This window comes from Boleophthalmus pectinirostris, unplaced genomic scaffold (assembly GCF_026225935.1).
Source record: "Boleophthalmus pectinirostris isolate CB_2022bp ecotype Guang Dong unplaced genomic scaffold, ASM2622593v1 HiC_scaffold_5, whole genome shotgun sequence".
NCBI classification, from domain to species: Eukaryota; Metazoa; Chordata; class Actinopteri; order Gobiiformes; family Gobiidae; genus Boleophthalmus; species Boleophthalmus pectinirostris.
In genome coordinates, this window is record NW_026571404.1 from 29,178,569 (window position 1) to 29,200,022 (window position 21,454).

Here is a 21,454-nt window from a genome sequence, read left to right on the forward strand (position 1 = left end):
CTTTTCTCCAAAACCAGCTCTTGGCACAAAAACATTGCCTTCTGATAATCCTTGTTCAGGCACCACAAAATCCGCACCTCAAATTACAGCCAATAAAAGAAAAGCTGCCCTGACTCTCACTGCCAAGATGGATAAACTGTGGGCACCCAGGTAAAATGCTTTAGCAGACTGCTTAGAAGTTATTATGGTGTATGCAGAAATCAACTTTTTACAAGCTTTTACTAAGTTTGGTTGTTTAAAGAAGCAGAGTTTTGGGTCATGTTTTAATGTGATAAAAAGTTTTTCTTCTGCATATTCAGGGCTTTTTACAATTAAAGAGCCCATATTCTACTATTTTTTAACTTTTATTATAATATTTCCTCATCAAAAACATATCAAGAGTTTTTCTCTCAAACTGAAAACACTAGGGGTGTAACAATATCCAAGTCTGTCGATAAGGTATTGTCATGGTATGAACATCAAGGTACAATATTTATTGCAATATCGTGGTAAAGGTCACAATATGGTGGGGAGGCTCATGATTAGGGATGTAACAATATCCAAATCTGTTATGATATTTATGCAATATTTTCACTATATACATCTCATGGTACGATATTTATTGCGATATTTTGTGGAGGCTAACAAAACTGTTAATATGCTTTGTTTTCCTCTTAAATTGCCTTGAGAAGACTTAATCCAAAGCACTAAGACTTAAAAGTGCTTCGAACTGTTATTTCTTCTTGTAGTCTACACTAAAATGGAGCAAAGGATCATGGTCAATGTAGTTCTGTCTGTCTTTTTTTAGCTGCACCATAAATCTTAATTTAACCAAAGAGACTGGTAATTCGATATATTGTGATGGTCCATGGTATGATTGTGAGAAATTTGACGATACAATATCAGGATATTTTGGTTATTGTTTCATCTTATGATGTCATGTGGTAATAAAGGAAGTGCTCCATTTTCACTTGAATCATGTGGATGATTTCAGATCTGGAATTGCCAATCTCTGCTGAACTAAAGATAAAAGGTAACTTACCTGGAAAACTACCACTACATGACATCACAAGGTGGAACAGAGCATTTTTGAGATTTACTCAAAATTGAGGATTACTCAAACATGTGTGAATGAAACAAAGCACAACTCCAGGTATGTTTTTGAGGAGGCAACAACATTCTAACATGGCTTAAAGTTCAAAAGAATAAATTTTGTGTACTATAGGATCTTTAAAACTCACTAAAACCCCACTGTGTAACATTTTAACCAATACCAGTAGACTAAAAATAAAGCATTAATGCATTTAATTATGACTGCTAAAATGTTTCACAGTGGGGCATTAAAGCTACCACATATAATTAGATTAGCCTCTGTTGTATTCTCACACATCACCACTAGATGCTGTCTGTGTTAGTGCTGTTGACAGAGAGCCAGTTGCTTTATTTGTACGTTTTTGTTTGTTTTGTTTGTTACACACCTGATGAGTTCTTCTTTCTTCTCCTCCACCAGCGTAGGGGGCACTGTAGACACCACCACTTGCATGTCCAACGCGTTCACAACAGAAACCTGCAAAAAAACAAACACAATTCTTAATGGTGGTGGCCTTAATGGTGCATTGTGTAATTTTTGTGGTGAAGAATCCGTCAAATGCTTTTCTTCATGGAGATGTTATTGCTTTGTCTGGAATGTTTTACACTATGGATGGCAATTTAACCTTTCTATCTTCGTGGAGACCAAACCAGACCAAGGTACAGGTCAGATCTGTGGAGAGGTAACCCTGCTCACAGTCATAATTCCTGTTTTTCTATACTTTTGAGCTAAAAAAAACAACTAATAGAGCTGCATGTCATACTGTGGAACATACCAGGCATATCCACAGAAAAAAGCAGGTGACGGAGCCCTAACCAAAAAGTTACACAGTACACCTTTAAATAGCTAACAGTATTAAGATGTCTAGCTTTCCAGTTGTGAGTATATCTGACAGAGAAGTAGAAAATCCTCTAATTGACCACTTGTTATTGCGTCAGGGAGCAATCCTGTCCAATTCATATGCAGCTGTTAAGTGTATACCCACAACAGGCAGAGAGCGCAGGAGCCAGATCCCCCATGCGAATACTGTGAAATTAGGTTTTCCCCTTGAAAATTAACGGGCCCCATGCTTAGCCATTCGCTGCTCCCTCACATGTGGCAGCCAATGTCCCAAGCCCTCCTCTTGTCTTGTTAAGGCCTTGTTAGCCGGGTGCATTTCAATAAGACACAAATGTAATATAAGGCTGAGACACAGATAGTTAGATCGATGGAGGATTTCACGCACGGCTGGCTTCAAAGGCAAAAACTGTATAAGGAGAGAAGTATAAACAAGAATTCATTTTAGATATTCAACAAAAGAAATATTTAGAGAAGAAATAAGAACGGAGACAGGATTTGGGATTTGAAATTTAGATTAAAGATTTCATTATTAATGTATTAATAAAATACAAAATACATTTTGATAGCTACAGTAAAATATATTGCAAATGGGCCATCTGGGAGCTATAAAATCTTACTAACAAATGAAACTTTAAGCTTGTTTTCAAACTTTCTTTTGCAGAAAATCAAATAAGATCCGGTGATACCTATAGGATTGTGAGTACTATAATAACTTTGATCCCTGCAGTACTGAACCAAGACCACTGTTAGCTCAGAACTCATCTGTTGTTATCTGATCTGTGTCATAAAAGGTATAATACTCCCTACAATGGAAGCATAATCAGACTTGAATGGACAATATGTGTTAATCTCTCTGGGTCTTGTATTGATGGTAAAAAAACAAAACTAAACTAAAAAACTGAAGTGTTTTGCCTCTCTTTACAACTCATGTGCTACACAAATCATAAAGCTACAACAAATTTGTGTTATTATAATTTATTCTAATATTATTGATTTTACATTTTGTTAGGGTTAAAATGAAGATTAGCAAAAAAATGTCATGGCAAACTACTGTATTAAACTCAAAGTCACTGTAGCAGTGTGATACATTGCTTGAATCAAAATAGAAATTTGAAGCAAATCTCAAAGACTGAAATTATTTAAAAGTTCTATATTACGCACAATTGACTCTTGTGAGCTTTAAGTCATGTTATAATGCTCTTATCTTGTCAAAAACATACCTGGAGTTGTGTTTTATTTCATTTGCACATGTTTAAGTAACGTTTTATTGTTAGACTGTCTCCAAAGCACAAAATGCTCTTTTTCGCCTTGTGATGTCATGTAGTGGTAGTTTTCAAGTTAATAGCTTCCTTTTACCTTTAGTTCAGAAGAAATTGCAGGTCTAAAATGATCCAAATGATTCTAGTGAAGGTGAATGGCATTTAAAAACACAGCGCAGCACTTCTTGTATTACCGTATGACATCACTAGAAGGAGCAGAGTGTTTTCTGTTTGAGAGAAGATCTGTTTCTCTTAAACATGTGCAAATGAAACAACATACCAGGTACGTTTTTGATGAACAAACAAGCTTATAACATAAATCAGAAAAAAAGCATAATATAGGCCAATATCCTCTTTCATCGTGTAAAAAAAGTGCTAGCCCTGTAGTTTAGACTTATACAAACAGGTTCTAAAATGCATGGGATTCTTGGATTAGTTTAAAGCTCAGATTTCAGTATTCTTTCAGATCTGAATGCTCCTACACGTCTTAAAACTTTAAGGTTGAACTTTGAACATATCTAAACATAAATCCCAAATTGAAACGTAACTGCAATACTCGTCAGAAAAGTTGCAATTCTATATTTTTCCAAAACTGTGCTGCCCTAAGAATCCTGCCTGTGAATACTAGTTAGAGGTTCTTTTATAATCAGGTTACCTCCATTTATATTTTGAAATTGGGTCGCCAAGTTTCAATCCACTTTTCCTGTCTCCAAGATCGTATAATGAACGTACAGTAGACTATTTATCAGATAATTATTCATCTTATTAGGGCCATTATGAAAATAAGATAACCTCTGAGACAGGCCCACAAAGCAGACATTAGAGTAGTGCCCCGTGTCTTTCAGAGTGACCGGTCTATTATAGTAATTGTATTCACAGGCTTTTGTAGCTCTCTCATTTGCAAGCAGAATGACTTTGACACAGAAGACGACTGGTGTCCCCTTATTTTACTGTTTCTGCATCAGCGAGGGGGCCGTAACTCTATTCAAGTGGTAATCAAACGCCACACAGCAGATATTCACTATAAGGCACATAAAATTGATTGCAGTGATTGTAGAGAAAAATTGGATATAACATTTTGTCAGATATAAAGCTTATTTATTATTATTGATGAAAAATGCCAAGCTTAACTTCTGTCACCTGTTTGTCCCTATGGAGACATTATTACTTGGCTTGAAATGTTACACAGTGAACTTTTATCTAGTATTTATTTCATTATGGGTCTTTTAATTAGAACAAATACCTAGAAAACATGCATTCACATATCTGACTTGTAACTTGGCTCCATGGAGATACATACGTAGAACATTCCAGCCCAAAAAAAGAACAACTCCATAGATGCAAACAGATGGTCGACCATATTTAAATAAAACACCAAAATGGACATCTCCAGTGACTCACTCTGACATCCAGTCTGGGCGGCCTTGTTCTGGTTCTGTAAGCATGCATTTATGTAAGGAGCTGAATTCTTTTGTGAATTTCTTTTGCCGTTTTGACTTTTTGGTATTTGGCTGAGCTTTATCAAATAGTTCAAATTTTTCCTTAATAATGTGAAGGAGAAATTTGGAAAAAAGTGTGTATGTTTTCTCCAATAAGAGCCTGTTAAAGCAGCTCTAGAGGAGGGTCCACCACCTTAAACTGATCTATCGTGCATGTATTCAGTTACAGGTGTTTTTTACGAGAAAAAAAAAAAAGTAAAGTAAATCATCAAAATCATTTGCTTGTCTCTAAGGAAATAGATGGTTTCATGCCATTCTGAGGAACACCCCAGGCATAACAACATCTCCATGGAGACAAGAATGTTTCAGACCCTCAGACTCAGAAAGACTTACACATTTACACAAGTGTAAAAAAACATATAAATTTCTTTTAAACGGAAATTTGAATTTTTATGCATATACTAATAATACATCTACAGCTGACGTATTAAAGGGACAGTCTGGAATTTTGGACATAGGACCTCACTGGTCCTATGGAGTGTTTTGTGGAGTGGGTAAGACTGTTTTTAGTGGCAGGCTAACTATGGCCATTGACATGCACTAGCCTAACACCAGTGACCTCTGCAAATACAAGGACTGGATAGAATATTTTAAAAAAGTGTCTCCACATGTCTCCAACACTCTAGCTAACTAGGAAATGAGGCCTTATGTCCAAAATTCCGAACTGTCCTTTTAATAAGTTAATACATATTCTCAGAAACCCATGAAAGTTTAACAGCTATGACCACTCCAGTATTCTATTCCTTCACTGCTTGTACTTACCACCACTTCTGCACTGTTGCTAAGGCCCTTCCCGTAGTCGTCCGTAGCAATGACTTCGAACTTGAAATAGGAGCGCCTCATGTTGCGGAACATTATGGCCGACTTGATGATTCCGGTGTAGGTCTCGATGACGAAGCTGTCCTGTCCCTCGGCGGTGGGAGGGATGATCAGGCGGTATGCATTGGCACTGTAGTTCCCCGTGTCTACATCTGTGGCCTGCAATCAAACAAATGCAAATAATATTAAAACATTTAAATGAGATGGGCTGTAAATTATTGATAGGGGTGGGATTATATCAATTTTTCTTCTTCTTTTTGAGCAATTTTTGTTGTTGTTGTCCTTGTTTCTGTTGATACGACTCCACTGATGACAATATGAATGATAATATGATAGTATTCCATTTTAAAAGAATGTAAAATGTTTAGTTGTCCAAAGTAAAAAAAAAATTAAAAATTAAATGTCTATTCTGAACAGTAACTTTTGAGGTGCAGTTGTAAAAGTTTGAATAATACGGTAATAGTAGAGTTTTATGTGTATTGCATGAACTCTTTCACAGTGAATCTCTAACTTTTCACACCTTGTACCATCTGAGAGAATATTTGGCTCTCTGAGTACCACCAGATATAATCCAGGTTTTAGCGCAGACTTCTCCAGATCTATGAGGTTAAACCAGGTGTTAAGTCTTGGTTTAGCTCAAAAAAGGACAAAAACATAATTATATTGACTCAGGACAGGATCCAACGAATACTAGACTTAGAAAGGACCTCTCGCCTACCACCATTTGTATGTGTGCCAGAGTTTGAGAAACACTGCGATCTTGAAAATTGTGTTAAAGTTGCACTATGTGAATTTTGGTTGGGGGTCAGTCACTTGCTTGTTTCTATGGATATGTCATTGCTCTGCCTGAAATGTTCCACAGTATGACATTAAAGGGACAGTCTGGGATTTTGGACATAGGACCTCATTTCGTAGTTAGCCAGAGTGTTGAAAATGTGTGGAGATGCCTTTTAAACTATTCCATCCAGTCCTTGTATTTGCAGAGGTCGCTGGTGCTTAGGCTAGTGCATGTCAATGGCCACAGTTAGCCTGCCACTAAAAACAATCTTACCCACTCCACAAAGCAACCAAAGCAAAACAATTATAATGCCAGACTATCCATGTAAATGTCTGTGTTAATAGAATAGTTTCAGAAGTAAAATCAACCTTGCATTTGAAGGATTTGAGCAGCAGCGAGTTGTACTTCTTGATAGAAAGCTCACCTAACACCTATTTTACCGGGAAAGTAAGATTACACTGCTGCTGAGAAAATAGTCCCTCAACCTGCGATGATTCATGAGAAGCAAGGTTAATTTTATTTCAAACATTATTCTATCAACACAGACATTTACATTGTTATTCTGATGTAATCATAGTTTATCTTGGGTGCACTGTGGTAACCCGGCTGGCTCCACCTGGTGCCTCCGCTCAATTTCATTTCTCTCCAGTGACTAGGACAGGAATCGGAATACATTAGACAGTTTGCAAGAACCCTGGAAGTTGTAAACCGCGTACTGAACCAACCCGAGCTGCGATAGCAGACTGCATACACTACCCTCCTTTGGACTTCCTTTGTCAAATATAAACAATCACATTTTTATTGCACCTTTAATTCACAAGTTCATCTCGCAGAAATGACAATGATCGTTGACAGACATGTGCACTCTCTGCTTTGTTTACTCTTGTGCTAGCAATTACTTTGACACCATTGGTTATTTTAATAGATCCATGCTTGGATACCACTGAGCATTCCGGCGCATTACATACGTCACAACCAAATAGTAGTTAAATAAAAAAACTACCCGCCTACCATCAAGCGAACGAATTCTAACGCTGCGAGGTCAGACGATTTTCACAAAGTGAAACCGACTGTTGAATCAGGCAAACACTGTGGAGTGGGTATGTGTTTTTAATGTCAGGCTAACTATGGCCATTGACATGTGCTAGTCTAGCACCAGTGACCTCTGCAAATACGGGCGGGATGGAATATTTAAAAAAAGTGTCTCCACACATCTCCAACACTCACTAGGAAATGAGGTCCAAAGGCCAAAATTTCAGACTGTCCTTTAAACAGATCTACCTCACATTTCCTCAGTTACAGGTGGACTGACATACAGAACTGGCCTGTAACTTGGTCTAGTTTGGTCTCCATGAAGATAGAAAGGTTTAATACCATACTGTGAACCATTCCAGAAAGCTTCATGGAGAAAGGTATTTGACGAGCTCTCCAAAGTCTGAAAAGTTACACAATGCACCTTTAAAGTTGACTATTTTGACAATATTTCAGTTCAGCAATTCTGTGACCTATCAAGCAAGAATAAGAACACCAAATTCCTAGCTTCTCTTTCTAAAATTACAACCCAACTGCTCTTACCGGAATCCACCTTTTACGCCATCAACTGCCCTGTTCCCATCTGAGTACAAGTGACACATACAAGAATTTCTGAAATACGATCAGAAAAGGTGGGAAAGCACACTGGTTTTTAGTCCTTCATGATTTGGTAAGAACCGATTCCTAATGTATTGTGTAGAGCTTCAATAGCGGGCTTCATTTATCACAGTTATTCTGACGCCTCACCATATCAGTTCTTTCATTAAACTAATTCATCATTGCAGTCTGTGGGGTTTTCGCTCAGAGGCGCTAGTGTGGCTGGGCTGTCAGTGCGCTCAGTGTTTAATAATGCCCGTCAAAGATACAGGCGATATTTTGTATTCGTTTACATGGAAGAAGAGAACTGGCTGTACGCGGAGGATTTTCATGACAATATTTAAATTCTGGTTGATTAAATACTGTCGGTTGTATGTTAACGTAGTGACATGCAGAAAAGACGGCGTGTAGTCAATTTGGAAACCTTGTCCACGCAAATGCTATTTTTGTAACTGATAATTCTCGCTCGAAGTATTACGCTCACACGTCAAAGGGTCCATATTACGCTATTTTCTGGTCTATGTTATAAAGTTGTTTCCTCGTCACAAACATACCTGGAGCTGTATTTTTTTTTTTCATTTAAATATTTAACACACAAATCCTGCATATTTGGGCTGAGTCTTCAAACTGAAAACACGCCGCCTTGTGATGTCATGTGGTAATAGAGAAAGTGCTTCATTGTGTTTTTAAACTCTATACACCTTCACTAGAATCATTTGGATCATTTCAGCCCTGGCATTGCCAATCCCTACTGAACTAAAAATAAAAGGTAGCTGTTAACTTGAAAACTACCACCACATGACATCACAAGGTGGAACAGAGCATTTTGAGTTTTGGAGATGTAGACAGACTAATAATAAAGGATTCCTCAAACATGTGTGAATTAAATAAAACACATCTCCAGATACGTTTTTGATGATGTAACAAAAATTATAACATAGCTTAAAGCTCACAGGAGTCATTTTGTGTAGTATAGAACCTTTCAGCATTATGTTTTAGCTCTTAAAATTATGTTGTAAATATATCTCTTAAACTCTTGACTTGAAATGAACTGTCTGTGAAATGAATTGTATGTATAGCGAATGTGTTGGTGTTATGTACATTTTTATAGATTGTTGCTGTACTTTTCCTTGTCCTATAGATGATTTTACATCAACCTGCCAAGGGACTGAAGATTAATCACGCTGGCTATAAGCTTTACATACTTACATTTTAAAATGTTCATTAATATGTGCTATTCCTTCACAAATAAATTAATTAGAATAAGAATATGTCTAGACATTATCCCTGTAACGAGCGCATAAGTGTTTTTTTTTTTATTTTGCCTTCACGGTAACACTTACTTCCTAGTTTGTGCTATAATTAGATGCTAACAACACACAATGGCTGCATTTGGACCCTTTGAACTGCTTTTAATTAACAATGTTATTAACAATAAATTAATTTTTAATACTAACTACTACAAGGTCTACTACTACTACTACTACTACTACTATGAATACATGAAATACACTATATTCCTTTTAAAATTCAACAAAACAATGCTATGTGCTATGTGGATTTTTAAAAAAGACATATTAAAGTTATGTGTAAAAACCAAACCTTCACCCTTGTTGAAAAGGGAGGCTCTGAACTTTTGGAAATCAGAATACATATTCATACATATTCATGTATTCAGATTTTACTGTTATGGAAATTGCTGAACAAAGTATAGCAAATTTCAATAAGAGAGTTATTATATAGAGAACCTTTTTATTCTTCTTTCTCCTTTTGACAACTTTTAAAATTGTGTTTAATTTATTTACCAATTATGTAGTGAAAAAACGTGCTTGAGGGGTTATTTGTATTTGTTCATTAGTTAGGAAATAATCAGCACAAAATTTGTAGTTTCAAAAACATCACATTTGCATTTTTCTTCTGGCAAACTTTTTAATGATTGGCTTTAAATTAGCATCTTGTATAAAAATGATTTATTTACTGGAGTAGAATGTTCAGTCTGTAATTCAGCTTTTTGACTACAATGAAAAACAAAAAAAAAACAACAACAAAAAAAACCATAAAAAATCATCTGTTCTGTCCTTTTGGCACCAACTTCTGAAGCCATTTGTGAACTTCTACAACTATGACTACTACTACTTCGAGAATTACTACTCCATTACAACTCCACCTTCTACTCTTACCTCTTCCTCCTACTACTACACACCACACTACCACTACTACAAGCCATTTGTAAAGTACAACTATGACTATTAGTAGTAGGTAGTAAAATACAAGCCAGAATTGAGTAGAAAAAAACAACCTAAAAAGTTGGGTTAAAAATGATAACCCAAACTGCTGGGTCAAAATAACCCAGAGTAATGTTAGTCCAATAGTGACAAAGTGCTGGATTACTTGTAACACAGCATATTTTTTAGTGTGTACTACTACTACTACTCCATTACATTATAAAAGATGCATGTAAAGGTAAAACAACATAGACCTTTCCGCTGACCTTTGCAGCTGTATTAGGACTGTCCATGGCACTAACACTAAAGCATCAGTTTTGTGAGGCCCATCTGCCTCTGCTGACACTGATGAATAGAACCAATCAAATTTCTCTCCAGCTATTTGCCCAGGACAGGGAGCCACGCTATAAGGTCTGAATAAGAACGCTGCGTACTATATCACACACAAGCACAGATCTCCATTGGCTAAAACACCAAATACTCAAATCCATGAGCGGTCTAATGGAGTGTTGACGTTTTAAAAGCAGTGAATGATTTCCCAAGATGCACTAGCGATGTATGTATCAGTACATTAACATATGAGATGGATAAAAATAGAACAGCTTTAGCGTGTTAAATACTTGATGGGTATTAGAATAGACACACCATTTGGCTGATCTGTCATTAGTGATAAAATCTATAGGTTTTCTATCGAGCTTAATGTAAACTTCTTTGAATGTTTGCATGGTTTAATGGGAATAGCAGCTTGCCATACGAGCTGGTTCTTTGATGCCAGTACTTCAATTATTCTCTTATTATTCTTTGAAGAAAAAAAAAAAAAAAATTCACATCTCACTGGAGACCGCCTCAAGCCAGACTCAGCACGATGCAATCACATTTGTTTATTTCACATGTGGAACAAAGGAGCTCATTGGTCACCCATGATTTTGAACAAAATCAAAACAAAGATTAAATGAGTTTAGCGCTTTGCTCACTGATTCTGCAGAAATATGCAATGTTTTTCAGTCCTCTTTGATTTTTTTCTTTTCTTTGTTCCTCATTAGCAGCCATATTTGTTTTAATATGGATGAACTATGGGAGTATCTAATTGGCCAATCCACCTGTCAATCATACCCATCTGAACTCGGGGAGATTAAAGGAACAGTCCGTAATTTTGGACCTAATTTCCTAGTGAGCCAGAGTGTTGGAGATGTCTGGAGACACTTATTAAAATATTCCATCCAGTCCTTGTATTTGCAGAGGTCGCTGGTGCTAGGCTAGTGCATGTCAATGGCCATAGTTAGCCTGTCACTAAAAACTGTCTTACCCACTCCACAAAACACCCAAGGCAAAACAATTACAACGCCAGACTAACGATGTAAATGTCTGTGTTGACAGAATAATTTTAGAAGTAAAATCAAATCAAAATCTTGCATCTTGAAGGATTTATGTCTGAGCAGCAGCAGGGAGTTGTACTTCCTGATATAAAGCTCGGCAATGGCGGACTGATATCACCTATCTAACCGGCAAAGTAAAATTCCAATGCTGCTGAGAAAATAGTCCCTCAACATGCAACGATTCATGAGAGGTTAATTTTATTTCAAAGATTATTCTATCAACACAGACATTCACATTGACAGTCTGGCGTAATAACAGATTTGCCTCAGGTGTTTTGTGGAGTGGGTAAGACTGTTTTTAATGGCAGGCTAACTGTAGTCATTGACATGCACTAGCCTAGCCCCAGCGACCTCTGCAAATACAAGGACTGGATGGAACATTTAAACAAGTGTTTTCCACACGTCTCCAATACTCTGGCTAACTAGGAAATGAGGCCCTATGTCCAAAATTCCAGACTGCCCCTTTAACTGGCAACCAGACTCACATGTTTGTATTCTTAAAGGTGCACTGTGAGACTTTTCTGGTGGAAAAACCGTCAAACGTTTTTTCGCCATGGAGGTTTGATTGCTTTTTTGGGAATATTTCACAGTATGGTACTAAACCTTTCTATGTTAACGGAGTCCACACTGAACCAAATTACAGCTCAGATCTGTGGAGAGGCAACACACTCACAGTCAGGAATGCCTGTTTTTCTAAATAGTGTAGATGCATTTAAAAAACAACTAAAAATGTTTCTCTTTGAGCAAGCGTTCCCGCCCCCTCAGGTTTAGAGCTGCTATGACTGATTTTATTATGAATGTATCTTACAGTGTTTTATCTTTTGTATGTGATGCACTTTGTGACCTATGTCTGTGAAAAGCACTATATAAATAAACTTTACTTGCTAGATGTTTTTGAGCTATAAAACCACCTGTAAATGAAAACATGTAAGGTAGAGCTGTTTAATGTCATATTGTGGAACACTCCAGGAAGAGCAATGACATCTCCATAGAAACAAGCAGGTGACGGGCCCTGGAAGTGTGTATTTCTGGATCCTAGGCAAACTCAACCCTACACTATGGTTAACATTTGAAAGTTATATGGAAATGTGCAATTCTCAGATGAAGGCGACACATTGCGCTTATCCAAACACGACAGTTTCAAAGCTGAGGGGAAAACATGAGCAAAGCCAAGTGAGGGATTCTGCTCTTGTCAGTATTTACTCTAGTGCTTTACCCCCAAATGTAGGGGAGCTCCAAACAGCGGTTTAAAGAGGGTGTACCTGATAATGGCCATTTTCAACCCAAAACAAACAAAGCGAGTTAAGTTTAATCTCTTAGTAGCAGTCCAAACTCATTACTCACTTGGTTAATGCATTCCTAACATTTAAATTCTTTGCAGGGATGAAAGTTTGAAGAAAAAGTGGAGTTTGAGCATTACGAAACTGTTAACAATGTAAAGCATGGTTATTAGGGATGTAACAATAACCGAAATATCATGATATTGTATCATCAAAAGTCTCACAATAATATATCATGGATCATCACTCTTAAATTATAGTGCAACAATATAGGTACAAAAAACTACAAAGACCATGATCCTTTGCTCTGTTTCAGTGCCAATACATGCATCCTGAATTTTGGATTTCCAGTCATCGTGCAATGCATCAAACCGCCATGTTTGTTTTCCCAGTGGGATGCATCTATTGTCAAAGCCAATCTTTTCAAGTCTTTTGAACTATATCACTTTTGTTTCTGGTTCTGATATTGTCATATTTTAGTTTAGGATTTGGACACCGTAATTGTGTGGTTGTTGAATGTCCTAACAGTGGAAAACGGCTTGAGAAATGGGCTTTGGAAGTGTGTGAACTCCATAACTGCAAAAGGGAATCAGATCTGTGTGACTGCAAACCTCCGTTCAAACCATTTCCCTTCTCAAGGGAATAGAAAAATAGTGAAAGGCAAAAGCGATGGGCAGCATTGATACACAGATTGATACACCGGAAGGACAAAAAAGGTCACCTTTGGCTGTGTAAGAAATCATCCCGAGTTTACAGCGAACATTTTGTATGTGGAGCACCATCAAAGCAAAATCCCATTTATTAAGAGAGAGGTACAGAAGACAAGCAGGCTTTCGCTTTGGTGTTGACTTTTTAAATTCGTAACCAAGGTTGAGCGAGGGATCAGGATTTTGCTTTGTTGTCACTCTACATTCAAAATGTTCGCTGCAAACTCGGGATGATTTCTTATATTACATGAAGAAATAAGTGTTACAGGCACTTTTAAATCTTGTCTGGATTATGACAGAACCAAAGTCTTGCAATTTAAAAGGAAAAAGTAACATTCACAGTTTTGTTAGTCTCCTTAAAATATCACAATAAATATTGAAAGATGTATGTCATGAAACTATTGTAACGAGAGATTTGGATATCATTACATCCCTAACGGTTATATCACAGCCGTGCTACTTCCAGGTTTTGTGACTGACACAAATGCTTTGATCACAGTGGCCTGGTTTTAATGTAGGAGGGAAAAACTACAATACTACAAGAAAAAGAGGTACAGCCCCTTTAAACTTAACTTCTTTCACGATTACTTAAGACCCTGAACTGATCATAAATCATCACAACACTTGACAAAAGAAACAAGTACTCATTTTGTTATCATCATATTACCATTAAAAAATCCTGGCTTTTATGAAAACACGGCTTTTGAGTGTGAAATAATAAAACATAATCAAACTATGATGCAATAGACTGCAATAGAAAAAAAAATTGATTAATCATTTAATCAAACAACATTAAAAGGTCAAGAAGCATCCCCAGAGCTGTGTGTACGCACTTGACAAGAACTAAAACACAATCTGACATTTACTGCGATTTATTTTACTATAAATGCCACTTAGCATGAAAACGTATTTGTAAGAATGCAAGAAGGTCATATCGGTCAAACGCCATTGCTTTCTAATGAAAAGCTCCACAGAAAAGGCTGCTTCATTACTTATTAACTCTCACGTAGCATCTCCTCATGCTATTCACACTCCAGCAGGCCAAGGGGAGATTGTGAATAGTACTTGACCCATAATTCCACGCTTTGGTGCCTTTTCCAGAGCACAAGAAGCACAGATAGGCGCTGTTTGCCTTAAAAGACCTTTTAGTGGTGGAATGTAACAAAGTAGAAGTAGTATAGTACTGTAAATTAGGTATCTCCTAACTTTTCTGTTGGAGGGTCCATCAAACGCTGTTCTCCATGGAGATGTTATTGTTTAGTTTGGAATGTTTCACAATATGGCATTAAACCTGAATGCTTATATTTATGAACTATAAAACCACCTGAAATTGAATAAATGTGAAGTAGATCTGTTTAATGTCATACTGTGGAACATTTCAGGCAGAGCAATGATCCATCTGTAAAAACAGGCAGGTGATGGACTTCCCAACCAAAAAGTTACACAGTGCACTTTTAACTAAAAAAATAGGTTAAAAAAAAAAGGTTTACTTAAGTCGATTTAAAAACGGATACTTCTTTTAATTGATTACATTTGAGAGCAGGTATCTGTCCTCTCTACTCCACTTTCAAATTTGAATTAGCCTGATTCATCAGCCGGTTTCACTTCGTGGAAACTGCCTGACCTCGTATCTTTAGATTTCATTTGCTCGAAGTTAGGCGGGTACTTTTTTCAATTAACCAATCACTGCTATTTGGTCGTGACGTATGTAATGCACCACTAATGGGGCTAACTGGTATATTACCGTATTTTACAGGCTATTAGGCGCTCTGGATTATAAGACGCACTGTCATTAAATGGCGCTATAGAAAAATGTGACCATTTACCATGACCATTTACCATTCAATTGTGGCGTGTAGGAAGGGTGCTGTCTGAGACCGCTGGATTGTTGGCATGTTCGTAGTGATTCAGTTGTTCAGTTGTGGCTCAGAGTGGCACACTGCACTCGCTTTTTCGGTTGTTCCTCGTCCGCGTGGAGTGATGAGTGTGGCTGAGGGAGTGTTTCGCTGCGCTTTTGCTGTCTGCTCCCTGTGTGTTTGTGTACTCTACGGGTGGTGCGGCTTTGTAGTTTACTGAAGTCCTGCAGGGACACCCGACTGGATTCGTGTATGGGGCGCTCTGGCTTGCGGGGCGTGCGGCCGTTTTTTTTATGGGGTTAGAGGCTTAAGAGTGCGCCTAATAGCCCAGAAAATATGGTAAGCTTTTCCCAGATCGCGTAGGAAGAAGGGCAATAACAAATAAAATTCACCAAACATTCTCTTCTTCGATCCTCGATCTCGAGAATCGTTGCCAACATAGAATGTATGGCTCTTTACTGATTGGCTGGTGCCCGGACTCGCACTTTTTGCAAACCATCTAGTGTATTCCGATTCCTGACCAATGATATTGAGTGGAGGCAGTAGGTGGCCTGGCTCATTTTGAACAGGACTGAAAAGTTAAAGAGTTCATTTTATCAAGTTAATCATTTGAGCAAACAAAAATAGACAAATAAAAACAGCTAAAACAAAATATTAATCAATCTTTAACAAAATCACATTTGACGCCTTACTAGATCTCAAAATCTGCGTAAAATACTTTTAGTTTTTACTCTTATATAAATATTTATAAACAGGTACTTTTACTTAAGTAGATTTTTTGATGTGATACTTTTGCTTTAACTTGAGTATTTTTTTTGCTCCAATATCTGTACTTTTAAGTAACAAAGTTGAGTTTTTCTCTCACCACTGGACTTCAGATAGGATGAGCAATGGAGAACCAATCACCAGTTTTTACAGTGTATCCTTAAATGAACTGCTACTTTGTCGGGTATTTTACAACCGGACGTTATGTACTGTAGTTAAATATTAAGATAGCCATCATAAATCTTTAAGGCACTATATTATGGAGAGTTTTTAAATGCTTCAGACACCGTACACTTGGTATTTTTGATATTAATATATATGTGAAAAATATACAAAATGCCAGCAAGGTTCACATCTGCTGGCCCATGGGTAGTGGAGAAAAAGTGGTAGTCGGCATTGACGTTTCTAAGCTGTGCAGCGGTAGCAATTTGAGGAATGTTCAGAACAAGTGGGGTAAAGTTGTACAGACTTTAGAACAGAAGAACTTCATGGATTACTATTAAATGACTTGTACCAGAGGAGCTAGTGGTTTGAGCTCTGAAGAGTGAGAGATGTGAGAAGATATATTATTATAACTTTTATTGCTACATTTCTTATTACTTATACATATACCTTTATATTTATATAATTTGACACCAGTCTCTTGCTATTTTTACTACTTTATTATTGTCATTTATATTGTTGCTCTTTGTTATTATAATATATTGTGATGTATGAGCTACTGTGTCGAAGTAATTTCCCTTGTGGATCAAAGTTTGTCTAAGTCTAATGTGCAGATTACTGAACTGTGCTCAAATTAAACACTGATTGATGATTAACTCAAGTACAAAATGCAACAATGGTATTAAACCTATCTAACTCCATGGAGACAAACTGGCAGTCAAAATTACAGGTCCGATCTGCGGAGAATTTACTCAGGGTAATAATGTATGTTTTTCAATATGTGTTTAACCCCTATGGAATAGAGAGAAGATGGTGTCACATTCATCTCCAGAAAAGTTAACAAGTGCACATTTAACGAAGAAGCTTTAGAGTTACAGTATGAAATTAAACTGGGTGATCACAATGGAGACAGGTTAATGGTTAGATCTATGGAGAAGCAAGCCTACATATGGACAGAATTCATGTTTTTGTGGTAATCTTGAACTGTAATACACCAGCAATTGAACAGATGCAGAGGCGGTATGTTTAATGCCCTACTGTGGAACATTCCAGGCAAAGAAAAAACATCTCTACGGAGACAAGCAAGAAGCGGACCCTTCACCTTAGAAGTTACACAGTGTGCCTTTAATGTGAAGACTAAAGTTGTTGTCAGAGTGTATGCAGTTCTCCATGTTCGGTGCATTCATTCCCCTGGCGTGACTTGGTGAATCTCCAGCCTGGCAGAAACTAGAACACTGAAACTCTGTCAAACAACAAAGCAGCCTGGCATGATTCTGACATGTTCATCATGAGAGTGCTCAAAAGGAACAGGAGGCCTTTCTATGTAGCCTATGCACAATGTGAAAATAACATAGCACAGATATGCCAACTTGAGAACAAAAACAGAAAATAGTCTAGTTGTAAAAGACATGTTAACTGTATTTTACAGCCTCTGTGCTTATCAACTATCAATTATAGGCCAAATCACCAATATAATGCAATCTGCCCAAATAGTAACAAACCAGTCCTAGCTTGAAGCTTCTTGTAAAATAGTTCCATGAATCTCTCTCTTTTTTTTAACTAACTAGTGAGCTCCAAAAGCATTCAACCAAGAGACAACCCTGTACGCTGTTTCATCAAAAACTTTACTTGAGCTTGTGTTGTGTTGTTTAACAACATAAGCCACCTCCAATGACAGACTGATGATAAGTTCCTCAAAGGACACATATGCATTATTTATATTGTTTTTGGCCTTTAAACATGATTGCTTTGGCATTTCATGTTTTAGACCTTAAAATACTGTCTATCTACAGAGAATAGCCACCATGTTCCCACAAATGCGCTCCAAATACTAGTAACTGGAGTGAGCCTGCAATCTACTGGCAGGAGGGAATTACAATTGAATAAACAAACCAGAGCTAAGGTTACCAACATTTTATGACATACTAACAAAAGCATGCACTTATAATGGACACAATTTGAGGGCAGAAATACGACTAGTCTAGCAATGACTTATGGACGTACAAAAAGCTCAGGAGACCTCCACGTTTTTACCTGTTATGTAACAACCCTGGGAAATTCAAAGACGCATGTTTTTGAACACTCACAGGGAGAAGAACAATGCTATAAGATGGTAAAAGCTCAAAAAGCTCAATTTTGCATAATGTGTCCTTTAAAGTTTAATATGACGTTTTTCTCATCTTCACATCTTCTCCTTGTGATGCTACCGACAGGCTCCTCATTGGCTCCAGCACATCAATAATGCATCTGAAGTCTTGAAGAAAACATGGCTTCCACTTGGATCTCAACAGAACATAATGATGCAGGTTAAGGAGGCTGTCTGAGCTCCTCAGAGGAAAAATCAAAGGTGGAGGAGAAGAAATACATGTATGGAATACACAAAGAATGCTACAGTTACAGTAACAATGCGCACACAGCTTTCTAAATCAGGTGCTGCAAAGGTTGTTTTATACTCTGCAAAAGCCAACAACCTTTCAGTATTCTGTTTGAGAGAAACGTGATTAAATTAGAAAGCCAAAGCCCTTTATAGCTGTAGAACGGAATGGCATTTCAGCTTTCAGTATTTGCTCCATTCGAGGAAAAGTACAACCTTTTATTAAAAAACTAATATGTGTGTGAAAAGTAAGTCTTGGGGAAAAAAAAGGAATTCTAATGCAGGCTTAAAGGGCATCTAGGTGATTTTTGTCCATATTGGAAATTCTAAATTCTAATTCTAAAGTTATGAAAAGCATTTCATCTCATTGTGGTGAATAATTAAAATGCTCAAAATGCATGAGGTAAGTGAGGAATAACTGGACCTGTGCAACCCAGTTAGAATGAAGTAGTTCAGTTTTTCAGACAGTAAAAATCAGGTAGGTGCACTGCTTTTTCATATAATGGTTGTTTAAACATGTGAAATGTATTGATTGATTGTTGATTTGAGAAGAGGACCCAAATTTAGTTTTCCAAATTAACAGCTACATTTTACTTTTTGTTCAGCAATTCCAGGGCTGAAATTATCCAAATGATTCTAATAAAGGTGTATACGATTTAAAACACAAAAGAGCACTTCCTGTATTGCCACATGACATCACAAGAACAGTGTGTTTTCCGTTTGAGAGAAGAACTCATCCTAAATATGTAGGTTTTGTGCGTTAAACATGTATGAATGAAACAAAACACAATTCCAGGCATGTTTGTGATGAGGAAACAACATTATAACATAGATCATAAAATAGCGTAATATGGGCCCTTTAAACAAAAACAAAACTGATTGTGCCACATTGTATAGATTTTAGTCCCTTAGTTCTTACAGTATATGTTCTGAACTACTTTTCATAATAACTATGTCCACTGCATTTCACTGCAAAAACAAAAAAACAAAAAACATAACTGAAGTTCCCCATGAGCCTAAAAGGCATGGTGCTGTAAAATGCTGTGGTGATGCTACCCTGTATTTACTCAGAGTTCAGGTCAGAGTTTAACCTTCACCTCTTGTTCAGTGAATCTTATGAGAGGATGGCTTGAGCTGCAGGCAAAATGCAATACCCATGACAGTTCTGGGGCTGCCTGAAAGCTGTGATAGTGCTGGTGTTTTGAGCTAAAAAGATAACGGGAGCACAAAATAAGGCAATTTTATATAACAGTGGTGGAAGCAGTACTTTGTTTTGTTTTTTAAAAGGCCCATATTATTAAACTCCATACACCTTCACTAGAATCAATTGGGTGATTTCAGCCCTGGAATTGCCAATATCTACTGAACTAAAGGTAAAAGATATACTGTTCACTTGAAAACTACCTCCACATGATATCACAGTATGGAAAAGAACATTTTGAGCTGTGGAGATGACAACAGTCTAATAATAAAGGGTTACTTAAACATGTGTAAATGAAACATAACTCAATTCAATGTCAATGTAATGTAATTTAGGATCTTTAAGTAAAAATACATATACAGTGCCAAAAAAATGATAGAATTTGCATAGACGTTGAATGTTTAAGTGTTAAATGTAGTGATATTGATAAAGAATTGTGCTGATTTTAAGTTAGCAGTAACAATATGAATATATTTCTTAAGTTTACTATGAATTTTATCTATTTATTTATTTTGCTTTGCTCAAAACTGAAACTTTTATTTAAAATCTTTAGCCAGGATCTTCTCATGAATGTGCTAAAAAAAACAACAACTCACATCACATTTTACTTAAATGCAGTATAACTTTATGTTTGTACTTCGTCACTTCCCACCACTGCATAAACTTAATATATAGGCATGTTATTTTAATCACTTGTGCTGTGTTGTCCTTGGGCAAGACACTTAAGCTACCTTTGCTCATTATATAGTGTGCCATTTTCTATTCTAAGTTTAAGTTTCAAAAAGTTTTTTTGTATTTACCTCTACATTCAAGATAAACAAAAGGTATAATGATGGATTTAGTGCAAAGAACAGAAAATATATAAAAACGTTGCTCAAAATGATCACACTGACATTTACATCCTAACGAGCACTAGGAAAGAACGAAATTGGCTTATGCATTCTGAGAAAATACTGTTGATGCTTGGTCTGTAATTTAGCACTTTAGCGGTTTCCAGAAGCAGCAACAAAACCAACTCACTGAATATAAATAAAGAAGCTCGAACATAAATACTAGTTAACACCGCTTGATGTTACTATCAGTTTGTAAGTAACTGCAAATCAGCATTATGGTGTTGAAGCATCTTAAAGAAGACCTGCTGTGCTTGTGTCACCTGTATAGTTATAATCTATGACCCTCATGGATCATTCAGTTATATTTTGGACATTTTAAATCACAATATTGATCTAAAACGACTTAATAAAAGGAAAAAGGTCTGCTAACCTGCATGCCCAATCGGAGCTGATGTCGCTCCAAACGTTATCACAACAAAGAGCCGTGAAATTGTCAGCACCTCCGATGTATAGCTGCATATCACGCTAGGAAGTAGTTTTTTTTTTTTTTCATCTGTACCAAAATGACTACGCAATGCTGCTGAATCCAACGCATATATCGGCTTAAGAAAATAAAACTGGAGAACAAAGTACATACAGACTAGTGGGTGGGAGCTGATTGTTAAAAAGGTTTCTTAGTGAATTAAAGACTGCTCAAACATGCACGAACCACTCTCGCTGAAATGCTATTATTAAAATTGTATTGATGGCTGTATAACATTTAGCCAGGCGCCACCTAGTGC

The 21,454-nt window shown here is 36.9% G+C and overlaps 1 protein-coding gene across 1 annotated transcript in view; it reads right to left on the reverse strand.

Moving 5' to 3' along the window:
• Positions 1–21,454, reverse strand: part of pcdh15a (protocadherin-related 15a) — a 412,089-nt gene that overhangs the window by 49,480 nt on the left and 341,155 nt on the right. The window contains exons 27-28 of the mRNA XM_055162873.1: positions 5,430–5,645; positions 1,458–1,546 (exon numbers count right to left, since the gene is read on the reverse strand). Coding sequence (XP_055018848.1) covers positions 1,458–1,546; positions 5,430–5,645 — 305 coding nt within the window. The remainder of the gene's footprint in view (positions 1–1,457; positions 1,547–5,429; positions 5,646–21,454) is intronic.